The 22287-nt window shown below is 42.8% G+C and overlaps 1 protein-coding gene across 1 annotated transcript in view; it reads left to right on the top strand.

The window, feature by feature from the left end:
- LOC144688344 (semaphorin-4F-like) overlaps window positions 1-22287 on the top strand; it is a 186636-nt gene that overhangs the window by 116492 nt on the left and 47857 nt on the right. The window contains exons 7-8 of the mRNA XM_078554783.1: window positions 4495-4640; window positions 9321-9502. Of these exons, the coding sequence (XP_078410909.1) occupies window positions 4495-4640; window positions 9321-9502 (328 nt within the window). The remainder of the gene's footprint in view (window positions 1-4494; window positions 4641-9320; window positions 9503-22287) is intronic.

The following is a 22287-nucleotide window of genomic DNA, read 5'->3' as shown; positions in this document are numbered from 1 at the left end:
GAGCTGACACTAAAGTCAATAAACACTGTCTGTAAAAAGCTCTGTATCTTAGTTTCTGCTTCACCAACCAGCTTGGATCCTGTTTAACTTTCTCTGCTCCAAAAACAATAGCACAGAATGTACTTGGGGTAGACAAATAAAATCTTTGAGGGCATTGAATGTGTGCTGGGTTGGAGACTTCAGTATCCATCAACAAGAGTGGATTGGTAGCAGCTCTGCTTACTGAGGTGCTCAGGTCCGAAAGATGCAGATGTCAAACTGGGCATGTGGATAGTTCGTGAGAAAACCAACACAAGGGAAAAACCTACCTGATCTCACCAGTCAACCTGTCGGAGATATATCTGGTCACGACAGTACTGGCAGGAGTGACCACTACAGAGTCCTTTTGGACACCTGCATGGCTTTTGTGTAGCACCGCCACCACCATGTTAAACTAGATGGATTGAGAACAGCCTAGCAGCTCAAAAATGGGCAGCTTTGGGGCATCAGCTGCAACACAATTGTATCGTGCCACAATTCTTAACCTCAAGGCCCAAAATATCCCTCACTGTATCATTACCATCAAGCAATTCAAAGAACAATATAGAAAAACATGCCAGATGCAATGCCAGACTACCTCAAAATGAACCGCCAACCTGGTAAAGCTACAATACAGGACTGCATGCATGATAAACAGCAGAAGCTGCAAGCTAAAAGATTCCATAACTAACAGATAAGATCAGGGCTCTGTAGTCCTGCTATATCCAGACAGGAATGGTGGTGGACACTTAAACAACTAACAGGAGGAGGGGGGTTCATGAACATTCCCATCCTCAGTGATGGTGGAGCCCATCACATGAGTGTAAGAAACATGGTCAAAATGTTTGTAACCACCTTCAGCCAGAAGTGTCAAGTATCACTTAACCTCCTCCTGAGATTGCCGCTAGCGCAGAAGCCAGTCTTGAGCCAATTGATTCATTTTACCATGAAGAATTGGCTGATTCCTCTGTATACAGCAAAGACTATGGGCCCTGACTAATCTACCCATCAAAATTTAGCTGCTATATGCAGCGTTAAATTTTTTTGTGCATTTGTGCACGTTATTAATCACAGAGCAAGGTCTCTGTGGTACTTTTCAGGCTGCTACATGGCTATGCACCCGCACAGTTTAGCAGGAGCATTGGCCCCAACCCTTTCCTGGCTGTGATGCTGAAGGTGTTTGCTGCAGAACTAGACGAGACCTTAGCCAAGCTGTGCAGTACAGCTACAACATTAGCGTCTACACGACAAAGTGGAAAATTGCCCAAATATGTCCTAACTGCGAAAAGCAGGACAAATCCAATCCATCAATTACCATGCCATCGGTCTACAGACAACGATCAGAAAAGTGATGGAAGATATCATCCAGAGCCCTATTAAGCAGCACTTAATCACTAATAACCTGCTCACCGATGTACAATTTGGGTTCACTAAGACTGCCATCATTACGTCCCTGGTTCATACAAAAGAGTTGTATTCTGTAGGTGAAGTGAGAGTGACTGCCCTTGACATCAAGGCAGTCAAGCCAGCATCACAAGCTCTCGCACAATTGAAGTCAATGAGGATCACGGGGAAAACATTCCACTAGCTGGAGTTATACCTAAATAATGGTTGTTGTTGCAGACAAAACATCTCAACCCCACCTTGTTGCAGGAACTTCTCAAGGCGATGTCTTAGGCCTAACCTGCATCAGTTGCTTCGTCAATGACCTTCCTTCCATCATAAAGTCAGAAGTGGGAATGTTTGTTGATGATTCTATAGTGTTCAGTTCCATTCTTATCTCCTCAACAGAGAAATCCATGTCCTCATGCAGCAAGACCTGAACAACATTCAGGCTTGGTCTGATAAGTGGAAGTAATATTCCCAACGCACAAGTACCAGGTAATGACTGTCTCCAACAAGAGGTAATCAAAGTACCTCCGATTGATATTACCATCACTGAATTCCCCACCATTAATGACCGGTTGGGGCTTGGGGTTATGGTTATCATTGGCAAGAACTTAACTGAAGGAACCACATAAATGCTGTGCCTAAATGAGCAGACAAGAAGCTTTTTTAATTTATTCTTTCATGGGACGTGGGCATCTCTGGCTAGGCCAGCATTTATTGCCCTTGAAAAAGTGGTGGTAACCAGCCTTCTTGAACCACTGCAGTCCCAGTAGTGTAGGTACTTCCACAATGTTAGGAAGATAGTTCCAGGATTTTGACCCAGCCACAGAGAAGGAATGACAATATCATTCCAAGTCAGGATAGTGTGTAGCTTGGAGGGGAACTTGCAGGTGGTGATGTTCCCAGGCATCTGCTGCCTCCCCATGGCAATGCCACAGCCAATCAGAATCACCTTGCCAACCAGTCAGCACCCTCTCTTCTGCACAGGTCGAATATCCTATGTCAAAAACTCTTGGGGGCACTCTCTTGCTTTTTGGATTTCAGATAATTTTGATTTTCAGATATCCATATAGTCCTTACATTACAATGGCCTAAGCTTAGGCTAGCTGTAGGTTAAAGTCAATAAAATGGCTAGAAAAGTAAGATGTACCGCTGAATAATAAAGGTCGGATGTGGTCAGCGAAGTTTGTGTTGGCTTGGTTCACAGGCTTACAGCGCTAAAGGTCGATGAGGTTCAAAAAAGTTTTTGGATGCGTTTGGTTTTTGGATTTACAGATAAAGGATATTCGATCTGTAGCATCAGTTTTTATGATCATTTGAAATTTGGCATTCTTGCATTTGTCCTGATGAATCCAAGATGAAAAGCTTTAACAACATGTCTCTCTTTTCAACAACATTCAAGTTCTGTATTACAAAGCACTCAACTGAATTGCCCTTTGAAAGATCTAATGCAGGCTCAGTCAACTGAATGGCCTTTTGTGTTGTACTATTCCTTGATTCAATAAAAACCTAGTGGAATGTCACAGTATTTTTCTCTCCAGTCTAAAAAACAACAATTTACCATTACTGTTTGTTTTTTTCATTTAGCCAATTTTATTTCCACACTGCCACTGCCCCTTTAATTCCAATACTATGGGCGGGATTTTCTGGCCCCGGCAGCAACGGGCATCATTGTGGGTGGGACAAGAAAATTTGGAGAGTGGCCAAAAGTCAATTCATGGGCCATATTTTTTTTATTCGTTCACAGGATGTGTTGACTAGGCCAGCATTTATTGCCCATCTCTAATTGCCCTTGAGAAGGTGGTGCTGAGCTGCTTTCTTGAACCTCTGCAGTCCATATGTTATAGGTACACCCATAGTGCTGTTAGGGAGGGAGTTCCAGGATTTTGACCCAGCGACAATGAAGGAACGGCGATATATTTCCAAGTCAAGATGGTGACTATAGCAGAGAGAATGACTGATGCTAGTCTGGAGATATGCATCTTAACTTATCAGGTGAAAATGTCAGATTGAAGCACAAGGAGAACAAAATATTAGTGTTGGCTATACTGATAGCAGCCTCTTTTTCCTGCCATCACTAAAATTTAAAATCAGTCCTTCACTGTCCACCGAACCCTTAATAAGTTAACTTGCCTTTAATAGTTTCTTTAACATAAAACCTCAAGGTGCTTCACAGGTGTGTAGGACAAAATTTGATCTGAGTCACGTAAGAACATATTAAGACAGGTAACCTAAAGCTTAGTCAAAGAAATAGGTTTTAATGAGTGCTTTAAAGGAGGGGAGGGGCTTAGATTGGGAATTCCAGAGCTTAGGGCCTAGACCTCTGAAGACAGCCACCAATGGTGGAGTGAAGGAAATCAGGACTGCACAAGAGACCAGAATGGGAGGAATGTAAAGTTATTGGGTAGTTGTAGGACTGAACATTGTTACAGAGACAGGGAAGGGAGAGGCCATGAAGAGATTTGAATATAAGGTAATAATTTTAAAATTGAGGCATTGCTGCCCCAAGAGCCAGTGCAGTTAAGCAAGCATGGGGTGATGAGTGAATAGCAATCGGTGTGCGTCTGAATACAGAAAGCAGAACTTTGGATGAACTGAAGAGTGGAAGTTGGGTGGCCGTCCAGGAGAGCATTGGGATAGTTGAATTTGTACGTAATAAAAGCATTGATTAGAGTTTCAGCAGCAAATGCGCTGAAGTAGGGATGGACACAGATTATATTATGGAGGTTGGAAGTAGATGGTTTAGCTTGGTGAGCTGGGAAGAGAGAAATGTGACAAGAGGCAGTTGAATGGATGATCCCAATGTTTGAAACAAGGAAGTCCATTAGCTTGCACTTTTTGGAGGTGAGGATATATGGGAAAGCGGGGCAGTAACTTCAGGATGTGAGGGAGGAACACTGCATGAGGCATCGGTGGAATTTGCTTTCAGTATTATAAAAACATTTCTGTTGTGAAATTCCACCTGCAGTACTAATGTAAATTAGTGAGATGTTCTGCTTCATTATATGCATATATTCAGTAAATGTTAAACAAGCACATTGTTGCTTAAGTTGTCAGTTAATGATCTAACTCCATCTCTCTCCTCAGATCCAGAGTTTGTGGGATCGACATTTGTCAAAGCAGATGAGGGCAGCGGTAACGATGACAAGCTCTACTTCTTCTTCAGTGAGAGTGCCCGGGAGTTTGAATACTACAAAGCAGTGCGAGTTCCCAGAGTGGCCCGTGTTTGCAAGGTATACACTCCCCGCCCCACGAACCCATAGCCCTAACATCAGGAATTTGTTAGAACAGGGCAAAGCATTAGGATCAACAAGCCTTTTTGATTAATATCAACTCTGCTTACCATTTCTCACCGCATCACTCAATCCCTTCTCTCTTCAGAATGCCACCATTTTGAACCACTGTAGCCCATACATACGAAAATACGAACATACGAATTAGGAGCAGGAGTACACAAATTGCTGTACACAAATTGGTTGCCATGTTTCCTACAGTAGTGACTAAACTTCAGAAAAGTATGTTTTTGGCTGTAAAACACTTGAGGACATTCTGAGGTTGTGAAAAGCATTATATAAATGGAAATTCTTTTTATATGTAGACTTAAAGATGAGCCTCATTCGTGCTTCGCAACATCTGTGTGTTTGATGAAACTGCAGCTGAACTCTTGCATGTGCACACATTTATGTTTGTTTTCTTTTTTCTTCCTCTCTTCACCCTCAGTTATGAAACCTATTTGAATTGGGTTAACTCTTCTGGTGCCATGGTTCACTCATGTGGCTGACACCCAGGTGCTACTGAACAATGTCCCTTCTAAATCTTTTTTATTGTGAGTGGCCTGTTCATTTGTATGCAGTACCTTTAAATTACTTTGTGTGGTTGAATACACAGATTATTTTAAAGAGGCCAGTGTGCGGCCTGTATGGTACCTTCCTGGATTGTGCTAAATCTATCAGCATACACTTGTTACTTTTTTTCTTTATTCTTTCATGGGTTGTGGGTGTCGCTGACAAGGCCAGCATTTGTTGCCCATCCCTAATTGCTCTTGAATTGACTGACTTACTAGGCTATTTCAGAGGGCAGTTAAGATTCAACGACATTGCTGTAGGCCAGACCAGGTAAGAATGGCAGATTTCCTTAAAAGATATTAGTGAATCAGTTGGGTTTTTACAACAATTGTTAGTTTCATGATCACCATTACAGAGACTAGCTTTATAATCCAGATTTTATTGACTGAATTTAAATTCCACCAGCAGCCATGGCAGTGTTTGAACCTATGTTCCCAGCGCAATAGCCTGGGCCTTTGTATTATTAGTCCAGCGACATTACCACTACGGCACCATCTCCCCGACTGGCCAGTGACATCTGCAATGGTCTCGGCTATGCTCATCAGATGGATGGCAGTCATATACCCAAAGACCTACTGCATGCTGAATTGGCCACTGAGTCATGTCCTGGTGGATGTCCATACTTCCGCTACAAGGACAACCGCAAGTGAGAAATGAATTTGGCGACATTGGCGACTGTTTCCCAGCTGTGTCTGTCAATGTTTGTGACCTTTGGATGGCCATTAGAAGAGGCAGGGCGAAACAGAAAGCTTATCTGGCTGAGAAGAGGGCCCAGAGAAAACCCAATGTCCACTAGTCTTCATCTGCAGCAAATGCGGCAGAGACTGTCGTGCTAGATTGGAGCTCCTGAGGCATACCAGATGATGCTTAACAAAGAGTTGACCATGAAGGTTCAAATCATTGCCTCACAAGATGGAAACTAAAGACTGCCAAAGAGAAGGATAAGCTACTGGAAACCCTTTTGTTTACTCCACTGTTAAAACTGAAAATGGGAACGGAAAGATGAATAGAAAACACTTAAGTGATTCATTATAATGGTTTATAAATGTGGAGTAAGTTAAATAGAAAAAACTCTTGTTCAGTGATTTAAAATAGTGAATAATCTGGTGCTAATATCTCCAAGAAAGCAGAATGGACTTTTCCTCACCATTGCTTTCACTTCAGCTTCCACTTCCACTGTCACTCATGAAAGTCCACATGCATTGCACGGTATTGTCGGTTCCACTTCTCTTACTTTGTAGGCTAAGTTCAGCATGGTTCTGCTCCAGACCCTCACTGGATGTGTGGATCAGAGGTTCACTTGGACTGGGAAGTCAGAGCTACTAAATTTCAGATGAAAACCGAATATCTGTCATAAGGTTCTGCACCACAAAATTGATGCTTCCGTATCTGCCTGCAGTAGATTTTCTTTCGTTTTTACATAACTGATTTTGCATTTCTATTGTTTTCAGCCAAATCAAGGTCTTTTCCTTGTACTTGGATGTTTCCTACAAATTTACACATTTACAGGTTGTTTAAGCAGCATTAGCCATGTTGACATAATTTGCAGTGAGCACAGCAAGGAAGGAAATTTGAGAAATGGTTTCCAATTCAGTTTGTTCGCTGTCTTGCCTGATAACTAACTGACACCTTCCTTTACTCTGAAAATGGTGGGCAGATATTAAGTCTCAGGTGGCTGACCTTTGGATTGCACAGGACAGCTGCACTAAATTTGTTACTTCTTTGTAGAGGTGGGAAAACAATAGGAGATGCTGTTTAATTTAGATTAAGTATGTGAAGTCATACACTCAACGATATAAAAAGAGAAATTACAGGACTAATGGGACAATACTGGCAATGACTAGAAAGGGATGTGGCAGTCAGGTAGTAGATCCTTTAAGGCATCAGTATAATCTCAGGTTCTCAAACTCTCACTATAGGAAGCTGAAAAGTTAAAGAAGAGCTACTAAAATGATAAGGGAACTCAACAATGAAACGTGAGGGTAGGTACAGAGAGAAGACTGAGGGGGAAATGGCAGGTTTTCAAACCAATGAGGTTCTTGAATATGGAGTGTCAATCAAAAAAAAAGACTTGTGCTCCTATATAATACTTTTCACAATCACCCGTAGTCTCAAAGCGTTTTACAGCCAATGCTGGCATCCAACACCCTGCCAGTTTAGTTTAAATCCTCTCCAACTGCACGAGTGAACTTTCCTGCAAGGACATGAGGGGTGCTAGTGCAGAGAAGCACCTCAAATACCAGGGAGTCCTGGGATGGTTGGTCACCCTGGGCTATCTGTAGAACAATCCAATCAGTCCCATGACCCCCCAACCACCCCCCCACAACCTTGTAGCCCTGTTAAATTATTCGTCTCAAGTACCTATCCATTTCCTTTTGAAATCATTCATTGATTCCACCACCTTTGTAGGCAGTAAGTTCCTGATCATGACCAATTACTGCATTTAAAAAAGCTATACCTTTCATTCCCCAGCACCTCTTGCCCAAAACCTTAAACCTGTGTTCCTTAGTCTTTGTACCATCAGGCAATAGGAATAGCTTTACTCTGTCTGCCTTATCTAAACCTGTCATAATCTTGTACACTTCTATCAAATCATTCCTCAATTTCCTTTACTCTAAGAAGAATAACCCTGGCTTCTCTGACCCAATCTTGTTTGTTAAGATCCCTCACCCTTGGAACCATTCTTGTAAATCTCCTTTGCGTCCTCTCAAGGACCCTCACATCCTTCCTAAAGTGGGGTGACCAGAATTGGACACAGTACCCAAGCTGTGGCCTAACCAGAACTTTTTACTGATTCAGCTACTTTACCTGCTTTTGTACTCAATACCTCTATTTATGAAGCCAAGATCCCATATGCTTTGCTAACTACGTCCTGCCACTTACAACTCACAATGTTAAAAGAATTTAACAATTTCAGATCATAGCCACTGTTCCCATTTGGCAAGGCCAGCATTTGTTACCCAACCCTAATCGCCCTTGAACTGAGTGGCTTGCCAGGCCATTTCAGAGGGCAGTTAAGAGTCAGCCTCCTTGCTGTGGGTCTGGAGTCACAGGTATGCCAGACCGTGTAAGGATGGCAGATTTCCTTCCATAAAGGACATTAGTGACCCAGATGGGTTTTTACAACAATCGATGACAGTTTCATGGTTGCTACTACTGACTCACTTTCAGTTCTAGATATTTTTCAAGTGAATTCAAATTCAGCTGCCATGGTGAGATTTGAACCTGTGTCCCCAATATATTAACCTCAGCCTCTGGATTACTAGTCCAGTGACGTTAACACTATGCCACCATGTGCCCTGTTTCTTTTCTTGTCCCATTAACACTTACCTTTCTGTCTTGCACCAGCATGCCTTTTGTCATTTAATTACTGTTGTCTTCCACATTAGCACATTCTAGAATTTTGTTTTTACTTTACTAGTTCAGTAAAATAGCCATTATTCTGCTGTACGTTTTTTATTTACCCAAGAAAACGCCTAAGTGCAAATGAGTGTGAGAGGCTTTAAATTTTGATCTCTTAGTTGGTTAACCTTGCTTGTTACATTTATGGCCAGAATTTTTTGCAAAGGCAGTGGCCCCGACCACCATGGGAAGAGTTAGGGGCGAGCATGCCTCCACTGGCCCTCTATGTTTGTCAGGCTGTTAATGGTCTGAAGTTGTGGCTCCTGTCCCCATAAGGATGTCCTACCTCCAAGAGCTGCTGACCAATCATATGGCCGGCAGTGCCACCAGGAGCAGTGGACACTGCTGGGACTGCTGTCAGTCCCCAGTGATGAAATATAATGGAACCCAGATAATAAGTTTGGCAGCCTCGTTTGGGCCAGTCAGGCAGACCCAGTGAAGAGGGGTATGGGGGCTGAGGGAGGAGGGGGACAACCCGGGGTGGCCATTTCCATTGGTGGTCCTCCATTGGGAACGCGACCTGCAGCCAGGGTTTACCACGCAGCCTCACCACATGGCATAGGCAGTCCTCCAAGGATGGGGGCTTTTTATCCGGGCCTTTTAAAACTGCTATTAAAACATCAGATCTTTTACTGAAAAGCATCTTATGGATGTTCCTTTGTTCAGGGTGACATCGGTGGTCAGAAGACACTCCAGAAAAAATGGACCTCCTTTCTCAAAGCCCGTTTGATGTGCTCTGACAAGGACAATGAGATGTATTTTGATAAGATTCATGATGTCTTTACTCTTCAGCCTGACAAGGATAACGCGAGTTCAACTGTCTTCTATGGAGTCTTTTCCACAAAATGGTAAGCATGCTGATTTGGATAGAACAACGCGGTTCTTTTTTCTGTACCCAATTTGCAAATATTTTACTCCTTTAGCTGTGCCAGCTTTCTGCTCTCATGAACTACTGGCCTTTGCTAGGGTGTGACTCCATGTGGTTGAGAAGCCTGGATAGTGAATGTTGGCAGACAATTCTACCGTCACCAGAAAGCCCACCTCAACTAATATCCATATGCACTTCCTAGATTTGATCCCTCACTCTTGTCTCATTCCCCCAAAAGCATGAAAGTAAATGAATAGAAATTGTGTCTACTACCAGGTGGGTTGGTAAACAGAGATAACGGACTTAAGTTAATTTAGTAAATACTTCAAGGAAAATGTTTGTAAGGGAATGGAACTAATTAAATAGTTCTTTCAGAGAACTGACACAGACACATTGGGCCAGATGGCATCCTTCTGTGCTGCAAGATTCTGCTGTTGAGCTTGGTAAAGTAAATTAAAATGCAAGCTGCCAATCTATGCACGATGTGCATGTTAATTATCTGTTTCAAAGCACTGATTCGAACTGAGCAAAGTACTGCAGATCCTGGAATTTTAAATAAAAACAGAAAATTCTGGATATACTCAGTATGTCTGGCAGCAGCTATGGAGAGAGAAACAGAGCTAATGTTTCAAGTTAGTGACCCTTTCTCAGAACCAGGAGTGCTTAGAGATGTGAAACAAAAACAAAAATTGCTGGAAAAACTCAGCAGGCCTGACAGCATCTGTGGAGAGAAAGACAGAGTTAACGTTTCAATTCTGTAACTAAAGAACTAAAGAGAAGTAGAAATGTGGTGAAGTATAACCGATCTAACAGTTTTTAAGCCAGGCAGGAAAAGGGGGGGCGGGAGGAAAGAACAAATTGGAAGGTCTTTGATAGAATGGAAAGCAGGAGCGTTTAAGTGACATTGAAGACAAAAGGATATGGTAATCGGCCAAGTAAAGGAACAAAAGTTGTCTAGAGGAGTTGTATATGGGAAAGCAGACTCACCCAGCTGCTTCTATCAAAATGATCTGGAATTGAGTCGGGAGAGCTGTAAAGTGCCTAATTGAAGGATGAGTTGCTGTTCTTTGAGTTTATGTAGGAAGCTGAGGACAGAGTGTGGGAGTGGAACAGAGAATTAAAATAACAGGCTAATTCTGATTTGGTGATTCTGCTTTCTCATTTATGACTCCTTTAAATGCAAACTTTATTCCTTTACTTGTCCCATTACCATCTCTTTTTGCTTCACCAGCAATCCTTTTTATCATTTAATCGCTCCAGACTTCTACCCTATCACAGATCTTTCTATTTGTTCTTCCTTTCCTTCTCCCTTTCCATACAAAGCAATATACTGCAGATATTGGAAATCTGAAATACAAACCGAAAGCGCTGGAAAAACTCAGCAGGTCAGGCAGTATCTGTGAGAGAGACACAGGAGTTATCGTTTCAGGTCGATACTCTATCATGAGCCGATGTAAGGACATCAACCTACAAGGTTGACTCTAGTCCTCCCTTTCCAAGCTTGGCTTAAAAATCTCTAAGCACTCCCAATTCTGATAAAGGGTCATAGACCTTGTAATATATTCATATGTTGCGAGAAGGCAATGTCATCATTAAATAAGTGAGTTGGCGATCTTGGTGTCTGTCTTTCTTTGCAAATGCCTTGCAATGCTTTACAGACCTGAAAAGTTAACAGTTTCTCCACCAATGCTGCCCAACCTGCTAAGTATTTGTATTATTTTCTATTTTTTTATCACTGCTAAGATCTTGCAGCCATTTAAGAGACTAGGTACAGTAATGGGAGAATTGTAGGATTTTCTGGTTGGGGGGGCTAAGAAGACCCAATGGTCTTCCTCAGCTGTGTCTATCCTGTGACTTCCAGCTGCCATCTCGAAGTGACAGCCTAAAATCAGATTCACGTTAGATTTCATTGTCAAATAAATAATTAAAACGCTGCACCATTTGCAAATTGTTCATGGAGCTACATATCCAAGTTGACAAGTCACAGCAAACCAGTCAGCATTTTATCATGATCCAGCCATTATCTTGTTATCCTGGTTTTTCCTCCTCACCTCAGTGGTGGTGGATCTTTAGCATAGTGGTCTCTGTCTGCCTGCCCCTTACCTAAACCCTCTATCCCCAGCACCTCAGATATTGTTGAACTGAACTATCCAATTCCTCTATTGATGCTTTATGTCAGCCATAGCTGAGTGACAATATCCTTGCCTCTGCATCAAAAGGCAGTGGGTTGAAGTGGGAGTTGGTGGCATAGTGGTAATGTCATTGGCCTAGTCATCCAGATGTCTAGGCTAATGCTCTGGGGACAAGGGTTCAGACCCTACCACAGCAGCTGGTAGAATTTGAATTTGAGTAATAATCGGGAATTGAAAAGCTGGTCTCAGTAATGGTGACCATGAAACCATTGTCAATTGTTGTAAAAACCCATCTGGTTCACTAATGCCCTCTAGGGAAGGGAATCTGCCTTCCTTACCTGGTCTGGCCTATATGTGACTCCAGACCCACAGCAATGTGGTTGACTCTTAACTGCCCTCTGAAAGGATGTGACAAGCCACTCAGTTCAAGGGCCACTAGGGATATGCAACAATTGTTGGCCTTGTCAGTGATGCCCATATCCCATGTAGAAATAAATTAAAATCAAGTTCCACCCCACACACTAGCGCAGTACATACGAACATACGTGTGAACATACTACCACAGCCGATGTTAATTGTTGTGCAAACCAAATCCCAGAGGGAAACTTGGCTTATGGGCCATACTCTTTTTTTCGTATTCAGAAAACTAGAAGAAGACATACTGATATCAGCAGTAAGAAGTCCAGTAACATTTTTGGGATTTTTAAAAATTAAAAGGTAAAGTTTTATTAACAATGAAAGAAAACTTAAGCACACAAGATTACAGTTACACAGTTAAACTTAGTCTTACAAAACATTCCCTCAAAAAGACACTCTGTTTGGTCAGACCCACAAGTAAATACCTTGCAGGTAACACTCCTGTAAAGATGTCTAACTATAAAAATCCAGTAATATTACTCAAGTAAAACTGCTGTAGCTTTAATAAAGGCAGACCACACTCTTCCACTCTGCTGTAGATGTCCAAACTTCAGAATAAAACTTTTTTTTTGCAGCCCAAGATTTTTCTGGCTTGACTGGATGGCTGATTCAAACCTGCATCTCCTCCCAGCCCAGAGCTACCAGCTCCCAGCTGAGCTCCAGCTCAACAACTACCTCTCAAGCTCCAGTAACTCTCAAATACCGTTTTTCCCCTTTCATCTCCAGTTCCATTGTTCTCTCACCTCTTTGAAACTCAAATCCTTACAAATATAAAATATTTCATGTCTCTATTTTGTCTTTGCTTTCGGGTCAATAAAATATGATATCCCCACTTCTGTTTACCTATGGAACTCTTGCAAGATGCAAACTTGTCACCTCTGGCTTCCCTTTACTATTCAAACTCTCAACTTATCTAAAAATACAAACATTAGAACTAACCTATTCATTTGGACCTGAAACCTAACACCTCTATCCTTTTCATGTTTTAAACCCATCAGACAACCTGACTCCTATTAATCTCTGCCCAGCTTAATTAAATCACACACACACAAATAACATCCATTTCTCATAGGCAGGAGCAGGCATTTGGGCCCTCAAGCCAACTCCGCCATTTGATAGTTCACGGCTGACCTGACTGTGGCCTCAACTTGATTTCCTGTCTACCCCCTATAGCCTTTGATTCCCTTGTTACTGCTCTCTGGAGAAGAGAATTCCACAGACTAACAACCTCTGAGAGAATTTTTTTTCCCCTCATTTCTGTCTTAAAAGGAAGACCCCTTATTTTTAAACTGCGTTCCCAAGTTCTAGTCTCTCCCACAAGCGGAACTATCCTCTCAGCATGCACTTTGTCAAGCCCCCTCAGGATCTTGTTTGTTTCAGTAAGATCACGTCTTATTCTTCTAAATTCAAATGGATGCAGGCCCAAACTGTCCAGCCTTTCGTCATAAGATGACCCCTTCATCCCAGGAATCAATTGGGTGAACCTTCTCTCAACTGCTTCAAATGCAATTATATCCTTATGTAATGACACCAAAACTGTACACTGTATTCCAGATGTGGTCTCACTAATGCCCTGTATAATTGTAGCAAACTTCCCTACTTTTATATTCCATCCCCTTGCAATAAATTACAACATTTCATTTGCCTTTGAATCACTTGTACCTGCATACTTACTTTTTTGTGATTCATGTACCAAAATACGAACAAATGAATTAGGGGCAATGGTAGGCCAATCGGCACTCAAGCCTGCTCCACCATTCAATAGGATCATTGCTGATTTCTGTGACCTCACCCCCATATTCCGTCTACCCCTGATAGCTTTTGACTCCCTTGTTGGTCAAGAATTTATCTATGTCTGCCTTAAAAGTACCCATTGACCCTGCCTCCACCACTCTGGGGAAGAGAGTTCCAAAGAATCACAAGGAGACCAAATCTGTGCACTGTACTCTAGATAAAAGCTCGAAACATTAACTCTGTTTTTCTCTCTACAGATGCTGTCAGACCTGCCGAGTTTTTCCAGCATTTCCTGTTTTTATTATCACTGTACTCTAGATGTGGTCTCACCAACAAATGTAGCAAAAAATCCCTGCGTTTATATTCAATTCCCGTTGCAATAACAACAACATTCTATTGCCTTCCTAATCACTTGCTGCACCTGCATGCTAACTTTTTCTGATTCATGTACCAGGACACCCAGGCCCCTCTGAACCTCAAAGCTCTAACCTTGCTCAATTTAAATAATATGCTGCTTTTCATTCTTCCTGCCTAAGTGGACAAGTTCACATTATACCGTATCTGCCAAATGTTTGCCCACTCACTTAACCTGTTTATGTTCCCTTGTAGACCCCTTATATCCTCTTCACAATTTACTTTCCTACCTATCTTGGCATCATCAGCAAACCATGCATTTGGTGCCTTCATCCAAGTCACAGAATCACAGAATCTCACAGTGCAGAAGAGGCCCTTCAGCCCATCGAGTCTGCACCGACACGTGAGAAACACCTGACCTACCTACCTAATCCCATTTACCAGCACTTGGCCCATAGCCTTGAATGTTATGACGTGCCAAGTGCTCATCCAGGTACTTTTTAAAGGATGTGAGGTAACCTGCCTCCACCACCCTCTCAGGCAGCATATTCCAGACCGTCACCACTCTCTGGTAAAAAAGTTTTTCCTCACATCCCCCCTAAACCTCCTGCCCCTCACCTTGAACTTGTGTCCCCTTGTGACTGACCCTTCAACTAAGGGCAACAGCTGCTTCCTATCCACCCTGTCCATGCCCCTCATAATCTGGTACACCTCGATCAGGTCGCCCCTCAGTCTTCTCTGCTCCAACAAAAACAACCCAAGTCTATCCAACCTCTCTTCTTAACTTAAATGTTTCATCCCAGGCAACATCCTGGTGAATCTCCTCTGCACCCCCTCCAGTGCAATCACATCCTTCCTATAATGTGGAGATCAGAACTGCACACACTACTCCAGCTGTGGCCTCACCAAGGATCTGTACAACTCCAACATGATCTCCCTACTTTTGTAATCTATGCCTCGATTGATAAAGGCAAGTGTCCCATATGCCTTTTTCACCACCCCAATAACATGCCCCTCCGCCTTCAGAGATCTATGGACACACACGCCAAGGTCCCTTTGTTCCTCAGAACTTCCTAGTACCATGCCATTCATTGAATACTTTCTTGTCAAATTACTCCTTCCAAAATGTATCACCTCACACTTTTCAGGGTTAAATTCCATCTGCCACTTATCTGCCCATTTGACCATCCTGTCTATATCTTGCTGTAGCCCAAGACACTCACCCTCACTGTTAACCACCTGGCCAATCTTTGTGTCATCCGCAAACTTATTAATCCTACCCCCCACATAGTCATCTATGTCATTGATATCAACTGTAAAGGTCGGGCTCCACCACTGATCCCTGTGGTACTCCACTCGTCACATCTTGCCAACTTGAAAAAGACCCATATACCCTTACTCTCTGCTCCCTGTTAGCTCACCAATCCTCTATGCATGCTAATATGTTACCCCCGACACCCTGAGCTCTTATTTTGCGTAGTAACCTTTGATGTGACACCTTGTCAAATACCTGCTGGAAATCTAAGTGTAGCACATCCACAGGTTCCCTTCTATCCACGTTGCTTGTTACAATTTTCCTCAAAAAACTCAGGGTGGGGGGTGGTGGCAAAGTGGTAACGTCATTGGATTAGTAATCCAGAGGCCCAGGCTAATGCTCTGGGGCCGTGGGTTCACCACAGCAGCTGGTGGAATTTAAGTTCAATTAATAAAATCCAGAATATAGAGCTAATATTGGTGACCATGAAACCATTGTTGATTTTGTAAAAGCCTATCTGGTTGACTAATGTCATTTAGGGAAGGAAATCTGCCATTCTTACCTGGTCTGGCCCACATGTGATTCCAGATCCACAGCAATGTGGTTGTCTCTTAACTATCCTCTGAAAAGTTAAATTGAAGGGCAATTAGGAATGGGCAACAAATGTAGGCTTTGTCAGCAATGCCCAGATCCCATGAAAGAATAAAGAAAATATTTAAACATGATTTCCCTTTCACAAAACCATGTTAACTCTGCATGATTGCATTGAGATTTTCTACGTGCCCTGCTATAACCTCCTTTATAATGGATTCCAGCAGTTTCCCTATGACAGATGTTAAGCTCACTGGCCTGTAGTTTCTTCTCTTTCTTGAATAGAGGAGTTACATTCACTGTTTTCCAATCTGATGGGACCTTTTCTGGATCTAAGGAATTTTGGAAAATTAAAACCAATGCATCCACTATCTCAGCAGCCTCTTCTTTTAAGACCCGAGGATGAAGTCCATCAGGACCTGGGAGCTTATCAGATTTTAGTTCCAATAATTTTCTTAGTACCCTTTCCCTGGTGATTGTAATTATTTTAAGTTCCTCCCTCTCTTTCACCTCCTGATTCACAATTATTTCTGGGATATAATTTATATCCTCTACAGTGAAGACAGATACAAAATATCTGTTCAGCTCATGGTTTTGTGAAAGAGAAATCATGTTTGAATTTTTTCTTTATTCTTTCATGGGATGTGGGCGTCGCTGGCAAAGCCAGCATATGTTGCCCATTCCTAACTGCCCTTCAATTTCAAAGGGTAGTTAAGAGACAACCACATTACTGTAGGTCTGGAATTACATGTGGGCCAGACCAGGTAAGAATGGCAGATTTCCTTCCCTAAAGGACATTAGTGAACCAGATGGGTTTTTATAACAAGCGATGATGGTTTCATCGTCACCATTACTGATACTAGCTTTATATTCCGTATTTTGTTATTTGAACTTAAATTCCACCAGCTGCTATGGTGGGATTTGAAGCATTTGAACCACCATTTCTTTATTTTCCATTATTAATTCCCCATTCTCACTCTCTAAGGGACCAATGCTCACTTTACTTACTCTTTTCTTTTTTAAATGCCTGTAGAAACTCTTAATTTCTGTTTTTATATTTCTAGCTAGCTTTCTCTCATACTCCAATTTCTCCCTCCTTATTAATCCTTTAGTCATTCTTTGCTGTTCTTTATCTTCTGTCCAATCTTCTGAACTGCCACTCATCTTCATGGAATTATATGCTTTTTCTTTCAATTTGATACTATCTTTAACTTCTGTAGTTAGCCATAGATGGTTTGTCCTTCCCGTAGAGTCTTTCTTTCTCACTGGAATGTATCTGTTTAGACTCATAGACATTTACAGCACAGAAGGAGGCCATTTGGCCTATCGTGTCTGCGCCAGTCAATGAAGATCTGACGACACTAATCCCATTTTCCAGCACTTGGCCCATAGCCCTGGAGGCAACCATTTACAATCTATATTAATAACTTGGATTCAGGGATAGAAAGTACTCTAGCTAAATTTGCAGATGACACCAAAATAGGTGGGAAAGTAAGTTGCAATGAAGAAATAAGAAACTTACAAATGGATATGGACAGGTTAGGTGAATGGGCCAAAATTTGGCAGATGGAGCTTAACGTGGATAAGTGTGAGGTTATCCATTTTGGTTGGAAGAATAAAGGCGACTTATTATTTAAATGGAGAGAAACTTCAGAACGCTTCAGTGCAGAGGGATCTGGGTGTCCTCGTGCATGAATCGCTGAAAGCTAGTATGCAGGTACAGCAGGTAATAAGGAAGGCAAATGGAATTTTGGCATTTATTGCTAAAGGAATAGAGTATAAAAATAGGGAAATGTTGTTGCAACTGTAGAAGGCATTGGTGAGACAGCACCTGGAGTACTGTGCACAGTTTTGGTCCCCTTACTTGAGGAAGGATGTAGTTGCACTGGAGGTGGTTCAGAGGAGGTTCAGTGGATTGATTCCAGAGATGCGGGGTTCGTCTTATGGGGAGAGATTGAGCAGTTTAGGCCTCTACTCGCTAGAGTTTGGAAGGATGAGAGGAGATCTAATTGAGGTATATAAGATGCTAAAGGGGACAGACAAAGTAGACGTGGAACAGATGTTTCCCCTTGTGGGGCATTCTAGAACGAGAGGCCATAGTTTTAGGCTAAGGGGTGGTAGATTTAAATCAGATGAGGAGGAATTACTTTTCTCAAAGGGTCATGAATCTGTGGAATTCACTACCTCAGAGTGCAGTGGATGCCAGGACGTTGAATAAATTTAAGGAGGAGATAGACAGATTTTTACTTAGTAATGGGTTGAAAGGTTATGGGGAGAGGGCGGGAAATTAGAGTTGAGGTCGAAATGAGATCAGCCATCAGCCTAAGGCAATTCAGCCCCTCGAGCCTGCCCCACCATTCATTACAATCACGGCTGATTGTAATGAATGTAATGCTCCTAGTTCTTATGTTCTTATGAGGCTATGGCAATGCAAGTGAATATCTAAATACTTCTTAAATGTTATGAGAGTTCCTGACTCAACTACCCTTCCGGACAGAGAGTTCCAGACTCCTAGCATCCTCTGGGTGGAAAAATCTTTCCTCAACTCCCCTCTTAGCCTTCTACCTCTCACCTCTATGCCCCCTGGTTATTGACCCCTCTACAAATGGAAAAATTCCCTTCCTATCTACCCTGACTATGCCCCTCATAATCTTATACACCCCTATCAGGTCCCCTCTCAACCTTCGCTGCTCCAAGAAAACAACCCCAGTCTATCCAATCTTTCCTCATAGCTCAGACCCTGCAGCCCAGGCAGCATCCTGGTAAATCTCCTCTGCACCCTCTCCAGTGCTCTGAGTATTCTGAAATATCTTCTTAAATGTCTGCCACGGCATCGCTACTGACCTATCCATTAACCTAAGTTCCCTGTTCAATTTAGCCAGCTTTGTCTTCATGCCCTCATAATTGCCCTTATTTAAATTTAAAGCATTAGTCTTAGATCCACTCCTCTCATCCTCAAGCTGATTGTGAAATTCATCAGTCATATTATGATCACTGCTACCTAGGGGTACCTTCACTATGAGGTCATTAATTAATCCTGTCTCATTGCATATTACCAGATCTAGCATAGTCTGCTGTCCGGCTGGTGCTAAAACGTGTTGCTCTAAGAAACTGTCCTCAAAACACTCTATGAATTCTTCATCCAGGCTACCTTTGCCAATCTGATTTGTCCAATCTATATGTAGGTTATATTCACCCATGATTATCACTGTACCTTTCTCATAGGCCCCCATTATTCCTTCCTGTCTACCCTGTCCTATAGTGTGGTTACTGTTAGGGGGCCTATAAACCACTCCCACAAGTGACTTCTAACCTTTACTATTTATCATATCTACCCAAACTGATTCTACACCTTGCTCTCCAGAACTAGGTACCAATGTCATCCTTAATTAACAGAACTAGCCCCCCCACCCCCCCACCTTCTCCTGGCTTCCTATTCTTCCTAAATGTCATGCACACTTGAATATTCAGGTCCCAGTCTTTATCATTGTAGAAAATAGGAGCAGGCGTAGGTCTTTCGGCCCTTCCAGCCTGCTCTGCCATTCAGTATGATCATGGCTGATCCTCTATCTCAACGCCATACTTCCGCTCTCTCCCCATACCCCTTGGCACGTTTAGAGTGATGAGCCGCCACCTTCAACCGCTGCAGTCCATCTGGTGCAAGTACACCCAGTGCTGTTAGAGAGAACTTTCCAAGATTTTGATCCAATGACAGAGACAGAACAACAATATAATTCCAAGTCAAGATGATATGTGGTTTGAAGGGGAACTTGCTGATGGTGGTGCTCCCATGCATCAGCTGCCCTTGACCTTCTAGTTAGTAAGGTTGCGGGTTTGGTAGGTACTGTTGAAGGAGGCTTGCTGAGTCGTTTCCATACATCTTGTTTACACGCTGCTACCACCATGCGTCGGGGCTTGAAGGAGTGAAATGTTTGATGCATTTATTGGGGTGCCGATCAAGCGGATTGCTTTGTCCTGAATGGTGCTGAGCACCTTGAGTGCTGTTGGAGCCACATTCATCCAGGCAAGTGGAGAGTATTCCATCACACTCCTGATTTGTGCCTTATAGATGGCTTTGGAGAGACAGACGCTGAGTTATTTGCCATGCAATTCCCAACCTCTGAGCTGCTGTTGTAACCACAGTATTTATATAGCTGGTCCAGTTCAGTCTCTGAGCAACAGTAACCCCCAGGATGTTGATAGTTGGGAATTCAGCGATGGTAATGTCATTGGACGGCAAGGGGCGATGGTTAGATTCTCTCTTGTTGGAAATGGTCATTGGCTGGCACTTCTGAGGCACTAATGTTACTTGCCACTTGTCAGCCCAAACCTGGATATTGTCCAGGTTTTGCTGCATTTGGACATGGACTGCTTCAGTATCTGAGGAGTCGTGAATGGTGCTGAAAATTGTGCAATCATCAGCGTCCATGTCTACTTCTGACCTTATGGTGGAAAGAAGGCCATTGATGAAGCAGCTGAAGATGGCTGGGCCTAGGACACTACCTGAGGAACTCATGCAGAGATGTCCTTGGGCTGAAAGGATTGGCCTCCAAAAACCACAATTATCTTCCTTTGTACTAGGTATTACTCCAACCAGTGAAGAGTTTTCCCCCTGATTTCCATCAAGCTCAATTTTACAAGGGCTTCTTGATGCTGCACTTGGTCAAATGCTCCCTTGATGTTAAGGACAGTCACTCTCACCTCACCTCTTGAACTGGAGCTGAACGTCTTGGACCTGTGATGCTGGGAACTCAGGAGGAGGCAGAGATGGATCATACCTTTGGCACTTCTGGCTGAAGGTGCTTGTAAATGCTTCAGCCTGCCACCATTCGTAACTGGATATAGCATAACTGCAGAGCTTTGATCTGATAAATTGGTTGTGGGATCACATAACTCTGCCTATTACCTGCTGCTTCCGCTGTGTTTTGAATGGAGTTTCAAAGTTAACAGTATTAAATCACAAACTGGAAAGCCCCTTTCTAAGCACCTTTGAGTTTTTTTTTATTCATTCATGGAATGTGGGCTTCGCTGGCTGGGCCAGCATTTAGTGCCCATCCCTAGTTGCCTTTGAGAAGGTGGTGGTGAACTGCCTTCTTGAACCGCTGCAGCCCATTTGGTGTAGCTATAGTTGCAGAATCCTTAGCATAACCAGATTTTCAAAAGTCAAAATGAGACACATTGACCAGCTCCCCACTCCAGTGTAGTACTGAGCGCTTTTACCTGGAGCTGCACCTCCTGCCACACATCCTCTGCCATCAGAGAACTCATGGTTGCTAAGAGATGTTGTCAACACCTCATCCAGGAGAGTAGCCTGGACAAATCTTGCGAGAGCTTCTGGAGCGCAAACCCAGCTGGGAGCAGGATCAGCTGTCTCCCTGGGATCCCAGGGTATTCCCCCCCCAGCCTTAGAACCATAGAAAAGTTACAGCACAGAAGGAGGCCATTCGGCTCATCTTGTCCATGCCAGCCCGATGACACCCGAGGTGCCCTTTCTAATCCCATCTTCCTGCACTTGGCCCATAGCCCCGCAAGTTACAGCACTTATGCTGTATCTTCTCGGTTTACATTCTGGTTGCATTAGTCTTTTGCCGCAGTGTTGATCCCATTGGCATAGGTTAAAAGTTGTCCAAAAATGGAAAAGCTGAAAACTGGGATATTTGAATGATTTTGAGGAAATTGTCAGGACACCAGAACATTTGTCCGTGACTGTTTGGGCAAAACCGGGATATCTGGTCATCCTAAGAATCATGTCTCTCTTAAGGCATGTCAAAAATGCCAGTTATTAACCAAATGTCGTTCTGAAGGATTAATATCTCTCTCACTTTCAATAGGCTTGCACCTACAGGAGAGTGAAGCAGCAGGACAGGAGAAATTGAGGCAGGGGAGCGGGTTAAAGATGTATATGCCTTTTTTTTTATGCCAATATCAACAATGGACTAAACCACAGTTCAGAATTCCAACCACCCATATCAAGATGCTACTATTGGGTGCCAAACCTGGCAGTCAAAACATAGGCGACATGTAGAAAATGTTTCATTTATCTACAAGCCACAGACAAAATAACACAGCATAACTTTTTGAAATGGAAATGCTTTGTTGGAGTTAACAAATGCTCAAAGTAAATCATATTTTAGGACAGAGGTCACAAAGGACGAACATACGAACAAGGAGCAGGAGTAGGTCATTCAGCCCCTTGAGCCTGCGCCACCATTTAATAAGATCATGGCTAATCTGAAATCTGCATCCCACCTACCCCCGATAACCTATCACCCCCTTGCTTAC

Source organism: Cetorhinus maximus, chromosome 1 (assembly GCF_964194155.1).
Source record: "Cetorhinus maximus chromosome 1, sCetMax3.hap1.1, whole genome shotgun sequence".
NCBI lineage: Eukaryota > Metazoa > Chordata > Chondrichthyes > Lamniformes > Cetorhinidae > Cetorhinus > Cetorhinus maximus.
This window is presented reverse-complemented; position numbering and strand designations above follow the sequence as displayed.